This window comes from Miniopterus natalensis, chromosome 13 (assembly GCF_054644295.1).
Source record: "Miniopterus natalensis isolate mMinNat1 chromosome 13, mMinNat1.hap1, whole genome shotgun sequence".
NCBI classification, from domain to species: domain Eukaryota; kingdom Metazoa; phylum Chordata; class Mammalia; order Chiroptera; family Miniopteridae; genus Miniopterus; species Miniopterus natalensis.
The window spans coordinates 22,683,859-22,691,047 of NC_142093.1; the positions used below are offsets into that span (position 1 = coordinate 22,683,859).

Genomic DNA, 7,189 nt, shown 5'->3' on the forward strand with positions numbered 1-7,189 from the left:
GGCGCCAGCGAACCTGCCCGGTGGGCTGCGCCTGGCTCTGGGGACTGCGATCGTCAGCGGAGCGCGCCCCTTCGGGGAACCTCCACGGCCCGATTAGTTCCCCAGCTTTGGTATCGCCCAACACAGGCCCCATGTACCCAGGCTCCGCGCACGGGCTCCCGTTTCCTACCCAAGCCCCCGAGGTGAAGGAGGGGGCGGTGAGGGCACTGCTTGGCTGGCGGGGGGAGAGGGGTCCCCGAGAGGAGCAGGCTGCCCCACCCCGCTTCCCCACGGAGCCCCCCGACAAGCGAAGGAAAAGAGGGGGTTTCCGAGTGAGTTTGCGACTTGCACACATGGTGTACGTGGGAAGGCATCTCCGGGCTTTGGGACTCACGAGGCATCGCTGCCCAAAGTGGCCCACGGGAGTGTTGAGTCCCTGCCGGGAAATCAGACACTGCAGCACTCACGGCTCACCGGCCTCGTAGTATATATCCATATATATTTATCATTTCTAATTTTATTATAAAATAAAAGCAGAAATATTTCCCGAAGAACATTCACATGAGGGCATGGCAGGGGCACGGCAAGTCCGGCTGGGCGCGCGCTCTGCCCGGAGCTCGGCGGCCCAGGCCCGGAGCGCGGCGCGCGGCGCGGGCGGAGGCGGGCTGCGGACCCTGCGGGCCTTCTCCCCGCAGCCCTTTCTCTTTCACCGAAGTTACTGGGGCAGAGCGGACACCTGCACCCCCGGTAACCCCCGGGGAGGGCTCTGGGGAGGGGGCCCGGGTTCGAAGGCCCGGCCTTTCCTTTGCTCTTCTGCCTCCCACTCCCTGCCCCGGGAAAGTGAGGAGCGGGAGGGGGCGGAAGGCCAGGCCGCGGAGAGGGCCGGGGCGCACGCACCCGGGGCCAGGCCGCGGAGAGGGCCGGGGCGCACGCACCCGGGGCCGGGACGCGGGAGGAGAGGCAGTCAGAGGGGCAGAGAAACAGAGCCCCGTGAGAGACAAGCCAGAAACAGAGGGAGACGGAGAGGCGTGAAGACGGGAAGGGGAGAGCAAGGCCGGAAGAGAGGAGAGGAGACGGCGGGAAGCACAGGGAAGAGAGAACGAGGCGGGCGAGGCGGGGGCGCGAGACAGACGGGAGGGTCGGGGGGCGGGCGGGGCAGTGTAAGGACGGCGCATAACTTATTCCCTTCCCTGGTTCAAGGCGCGGCCCCAGGCCTCCAAAGGATCTCGAAAGCAAGTTGTTGGGGAAAAGGTCCCCCGCGAAGACCAAACCAGAGGGCCATCCGCGCGGCCGGGCGGCGGCTCTGCCCGCTCCTTTCCGGGCCCTTCAGTACCGGGCAGGGCCGCGGCCCGGAGCCTCCCCACCGTCCGCCTCAGGTCCCGGCGCCCAGCCCGCAAGGCCAGTGCGTTGAGACGCGCGGGGCTCTAGGAGCCCAGGTCCACGAGGTTGGCGGACATGGGGTTGAGAATGGAGTCCTGCAGGCCGTGGTGGTGCTGCAGCGGGTCCGCGCCGCCTCCGCCGGGCACGGGCACGGGCACGGGCACGGCGCTGGGGCCCGGGGGGTGGCCCAGGCTGTGCAGCGACGGCAGCCCGGGGGGCGGCGGGCTGAGCAGCAGCGCGGGACTGGACGACGAGTGGTCTGGCGTCCCCGACGGCGTCTTCTCGTCCTCGGAGCTGCCCAGCACCGACTTGCCGCTGCCGTTCAGCGAGGCCGCCAGCGGGTTGTGGCTGCTGGAGTTGGAGTTCTCGCTGTTCTCCCTGCAAGTGCAGGAGCAAAGTCGCGGGTCAGCGAGGAAGCGGGCGGCTCGGCGCCGGGCTCCTGGGGCGCGAGCTGCGGGCCCGTCGGGGCCAGAGCCTCCCGCGCTGCGTACGCGGCGTTCGGACGCTGCCGCATTTGGGCCTGGCCTGGGGCGCTCCCCCTTTCTGCCAGTTCTCAATCTCTCAACACCGACTTCTCTCTTCTCCCCCTCCCTGCATCATCTCTGTCTCCCCGCCTCTCGTGCCCTCAGTCTCATGAAAACCTTTCCTGCTCCCCGTATGTTGTTCCTCCCTACACCCCTCGCTGACTGGCTAACACTTCTTTCCCGGAGCAGAGGGGCAGGGGCGCAGGGGAGCCTGGTTCCCTGGAGTTGGGTGGGCGGCCAGGGCAAGAGGAAGGGAAGATGTCTGGCTTTTCAGATCACTCTTGGCTCCTCCATCCAGGGTTGGCTGGGTAGATGTGGGGCCAGGAGAGTGAGAGACACTAGGCACAGGGCCCCACGTTAAGTTGAGGATCTCGGAGGCCCTCATCTCTGTTTCCTTTTCTCCGCTTGAGGGAAATCCCTGACTGCTGCTGGGCAGGTCCTGGGGCTTAGGACCTTTCCCTTTAGCTTCAAACTGGCAGGCCTGCTGAGGGCTCTCCTTGCTGGGTCTAGAGGCAAGGCCCTACAGCTGTAGAACTCCCTTTCCCTGGTGGCATAGTGAAAACTTCATCTGGGGGACTGGAAACGGGGGGCTTGGAGGGCAGCTCATGGGAGAATGGGGAAAGAATGAAGGGAACGCCGAATCCTGGCCTGGACGTCCCAGAGAAGAGGGGACTCGGCAGCCCTCACCTGGGGCCTGGCCGGAGAACCAAGTTCTTCAGGAGTTTGGATGCAGGCCAGTCTGGGTGGAAGGGGTCCCCAGCAGGGAGTACCCACCTCCTGCCTTTCCTTTGACTGACAACCCTGCCAGATTTGGAGATTTGAAATCTTGGGTAGATTCTCTTCACTGGCTTCCCAAGGCCTTTTCTTCCCGTGTTCCTGGAAGGGAACTTCCCAAAGGGCTAGAAGCTGAGACCTTACAACTGTGGATACCCTAACCTCATGGTTTCAGACTAGAGTCCACTTGCAGCACCCCCCCCCCCCCAGATCTGGTTCCACTATTCAGTACTCCCACCTAACTGCAAAGCATGCAGAGTCTGGGTTGCACAAACCATATACCACCGACTCCAGGTATCCTGTTTTGCTGTGGCCCTCAGGCTGGATTCTGCTCCCACAATCAGCTTCTCTCCCACGTCCCTGTACAGATTTGGGTTTCTGAGGGGCAACAGGGCTGGCAGCCACAGGGGCCTACAGTCACTGTTACGCTAGTTCGGGAAGTCTTGGTTTCCCTGAGGACAAGCAACTCCCAGCCTTTCTGCTGCTCCGAGCTCACCCTAGACCTGGTGACCTACCCACTGAGGAGGGTAAGACCTGAGCAGAGAGGGGTCCAGGGCATGGCAGGCCAGGGAAGGGGCGCTGGGTCCAACAAGGCAGAAAAAGGGGCATGTGTTTCTCTCCCAGAGTTGACACTTCCTCTCCAAGCTTTTTGCTTCTTGGTCCTTTCTATGCGGGATAAAAGATTCCCGCTATCAACTCCTATATCCAGACAAGAAAAATTCTTGCCCAGGCCCCTCCACATTCAGGTCATACCAGGGAAGTTCCAGTCTCAGTCCTGACCCCCTAATCTCGCTGTGGCCTAGAACTAAGGCCCGAGGGCAGTGCGGGAAGTGCTCCTGAATGCGCAAAGGCCGCCTGAAACCCTCAACCCCAACAGGCCAAACCCACTCGGTCCTTCCGAGCACTATCGGGCCCTGCCCGCTGTGCCCCGCTTAGGCGACCCAAGATCGCAGTCTTGCCTTTGCCCCAAGCTCACTGCTTCTCCGTTTTTGTCCACAAGCGACCCGTGCGTTAGGCAACAATTCCCCTAATTCCTTTGCCCGCTTTAGACAAATCCCTGCCCTCCGGATCTTCCAAAGGCCCGAGTGCCATCCGGGTCAGGCCAGGATTCACTTGGGGGGTGGCGCTGACTAGGAGCCCGGTCTAGGCCTCTCCCGGGGGCAAAGCCGACGCCACGCGACCCCCGCCCTGGGGCCCACGGACAGCTGGCGCCGGAGCTCTACTTACTCGTACCTTTCCTTGGCCTCGGCTGCCCGGTCGCGCTGCCGCCGGTTCTTGAACCAGTTGCTGACCTGCGTGGTGGTGAGGCCCGTGGCCTCCGCCAGCTCCCGCTTCTCGCGCGGCGAGGGGTAGGGGTTGTGCGCGTACCACTCGCGCAGCACGCTGCGGCTCTTCTCCTTGAAGCAGTAGCTGGTCTCCTCGCCGTCCCAGATCGAGCGCGGCAGCGGGAACTTGCGGCGCACGCGGTACTTGCCCACCGCGCCCAGGGGCCGGCCGCGCAGCTTCTCGGCCTCGATGTAGTGCGCCTTGAGCCACAGCTGCTGCAGCTTGGCGTGGTTGTGCGGCGAGAACTGGTGGCTCTCCAGGATCTTGTAGAGCTCGCGGAAGTTGCCGCGGTGGAAGGCCACCACCGCCTTGGCCTTGAGCACGCTTTCATTCTTGTGGAGGTGCTCGCAGGCGGGCAGCGACCACAGGAAGCGGCCCAGCCGCTCGATGTTGCCGCCCTGCTGCAGCACCTCGCACACGCACGCCACTTGCTCCTGCGTGAAGCCGAAGGTAGGCAGCATGGACATGGTGCCGGCTGCGCCCCCGCCCGCCCTCCAGCGCCCTCAGCGCGCCGCGCGGTCCGGCATCGGGCGCCTCCCCGCCGGGCGGTCGGCCGGGAGGCGGGCGGGGCGGGCTCCCCGGCCGGGCGCTGGCTCCCGGCGACCTCCGAGTCACTGCGGCGCGGCCCCGCGCCGGCCGCGGCCCCCGCGCAGCGCCGCGCTCCTCGCCGGTGCCCGCCGCGTCCCAGCCCGGGGGCCGCCCGGGGCGCCGCCTCGCATGCTCCGCGCGCCCGCCCGCCGCTCCTCCGCTCGCGTCTCCCTCGGTCTCCCTCCCGTCTAGCTCGCTCGCTGCTTTTTTAATAATATTATTCTAAGCGGGCATGAGGCGCGGCGGCCCGCGCCCTGATTGGTCTGGTTATCTGACCCGGGGCCTGCCCGCGCCAGACAATAGTTGGAGTCAAATTATTCGCCATGGAGACGCTGTCAGTCACTGGTAACCCGAGCCCCGGCGGCCCGGGCGGCTCCCCCGGCTGCTCCGCTGACAGATCGCCGGGCTCCGCGCGAAACGGTGGGCGGCCCGAGCCGGGAGCCCGGGGCGCTCCGCGGGCCTGGGAGGCGGAGAGGACCCGGCGGCGGCGCGGTGATTGACGGCGCGGACGCCCAAAGAGCGCGGGCGGAGACGGACGCGGGCGGGGGCGGGGTGGAGGCGGCCGCGCCGGAGCCGGAGGAGGGGGGAGAGGAGGGGGGCGGAGGGCGTCCACGGGGGGCGGGGGAGGAAGGGAGGGGCGGAGGAACCTCGGGGGGAAGAAACTTCGGGCAGCTCTCCGCAGGCTCCGAGGGATGCCCCCGCCCCACTCTGGGTCACCACGCCCCTCCCGGGGCCACTGTTTGCGGGGGTAGATTCTGCCCCAGAGCCGGCCAGTGGGATGGGAAAGTTTGGACTTGCTCGGCCGCCCCTGAGACTTGGCTTTTCCTGACGACCGCGCCCCGCCCCCAACCCCGGAGCTCGGGACGGCGCGGTCCTCGGGGGAAGGGGGAGGAAGGGGGGATTCGGCCGCGACCGCGGGCGGGCGCCTGCGGACCTCGCCGTCCCTGCGTCTCAGCCCGGCCGGCCCCCGCGGCCCCGCCGCCCGGCTCCGCGCTCCGTCCTCGCCGGGCGGGACTCGGCGTTAACCCCGCGGGTCCCGCGGGTCGCGCCCGGCACTTCCGTGGGGCTCCTGCGGAGGTGGCTGGGGTCGCGGCGCCGGGAGGCGAGGGCCCGGCCCCGGGACGGCCGTGGCGCGTTCCCGCGGCTGGTTCCGCAGGACGGGGCGGAGGCAGGGCTCCCGCCCCGCCCGCCCGCCCGCCCGGGCCCCGAATGGGCTCCGCCGCTTCCAGCGGGCAACCGGGTTGCTGAGCTCGGGAATTAGGGGCTTAAAAAGGGGGTCCTGTTTTTTGCTTCTTTGTCAGGACGGTGTGGAAACACGTGTTACTGGTTCCCTGGGAGAAGGGCTGCTGATGTTATCTACGTTTTGAAAAGCCAGGGGCTGAGTTCCTTCCCCAACTGGTCCTTTCTACTTCGTTTTACCTTTTGGCTATGAGTCGTTGCAGGCCTGAGCCGATCCGGCTCCTGCCGCCAGGACCCAAGCCAACACAAAGCCCAGGCTCTGCCCTCCGCTTGCAGCTGGAACCTGGGTATAGACGTTTCTTCTTTCTCAGCCCTTTAAGCTTTGCTAGGAGCACTGGAATAGGAATCCAGAGCCCCGGGTTCAAGTTTATCGCTTTGCTTGTGGTCTATGAGCAAGACTCCCATTCTCCTAAGTGTGTTTCCCCCCAAGAGTTTCCCCCCTTTCTAGTGTCCTAGAAGTCTTGGGGGAGGGGGGAGCGTTTGCATGCATGAAAGAATGGAACCCTGGGACTGTCCTTAAGACGTTTGCTTCTGGGGCCTGCCCTGGTGTGTTGAGACCACAAGGGCTATCAAAGCATGTTCTGAGCCAGTGCCAGGGACAACTCCCCGCAGAAATCCAGGGAGCATCATCAGAGTCTGTGTCTGTGGGCTGGGAGGAGCCCTGCTACATCCAGGCCACTCTACCCAGAGCCCAATGTGCTGCTAAACAGGGTTCGCTCCAGACTTGGCTTTCGGGAAGAATTTACTTACCCCTGGCTACACTGAGTTTCAGAGCCCAGCTTGCAGATCCTCAAGAAGGGGCAACCTGTGCTTTTCTAGACCTCTACTTTACCACATGGTTAATGACTGGTAGGTTGGCTCCGGCTCTGGCCATGGCCATTTTACATCCTGGCACAGTCAGGCCAGGGCCGTGGGGAGGCACCGTGCTGGTGCAGGTGAATGGGACGGGGCAGTCGCTTCCTGGTGTGAAGCTGTGGGCCAGCTTGTGATCTGCTCGACTTCATTCTCTCCCACGCCTGAATGATCTTCCAGGTCCCTTGCCGGCTCTGGGCTGGGGTGAGTCTAACAATATCAGGCTTGAAAATGTGGTAATGTTTGCAACCTCGGCCATCGCTTCCACTGTGAATTTGCCCCTCCCTGGACCTCTGGAGTTTCAAGATTCCAATTCCACCAGAACTGGGTCCTGCCCATGTTCGGCTAAGACAGATTTTCTGGAACTTTTCTGGAGCTTCAGACGCATCATCCCTTCCAGAGCTGCCCTCTTTTCGACCCCTGGGTGCTAAGCCCAAGAATCAGCCCTGCCAGGAGAACAGACGTGGGACCTGCCACCTTGGATAATATAGTGTGTGCCATATGAAGTCATTACAGAGCAAGCACAG

General features: G+C 64.6%; 1 protein-coding gene across 2 annotated transcripts; it reads right to left on the reverse strand.

The window, feature by feature from the left end:
• Window positions 1-467: 467 nt before the first annotated feature.
• Window positions 468-4,500, reverse strand: SIX2 (SIX homeobox 2). 2 transcript variants are annotated; one of them, XM_087823840.1, is made up of 2 exons: window positions 3,891-4,500; window positions 468-1,737 (listed from the first exon to the last, which is right to left on the reverse strand). In XM_087823840.1, the coding sequence occupies exons 1-2, from the start codon at window positions 4,448-4,450 to the stop codon at window positions 1,404-1,406; spliced, it is 894 nt and encodes a 297-aa protein (XP_087679966.1). In that variant the 5' UTR covers window positions 4,451-4,500; the 3' UTR covers window positions 468-1,403. The 2 variants fall into 2 exon arrangements, with proteins under 2 accessions (XP_087679966.1, XP_087679965.1); XM_087823839.1 differs by having other exon boundaries at window positions 3,885-4,500.
• Window positions 4,501-7,189: the final 2,689 nt, after the last annotated feature.

Excerpts from the sequence above, each read along its gene's own strand:
- SIX2 (XM_087823839.1), bottom strand. The coding sequence starts at position 4,450 with ATGTCCATGCTGCCTACCTTCGGCTTCACGCAGGAGCAAGTGGCGTGC. Across the intron at positions 1,738-3,884 it reads GAGGCCAAGGAAAGGTACGA|GGAGAACAGCGAGAACTCCA; the intron begins GTAAGTAGAGCT and ends CTGCACTTGCAG.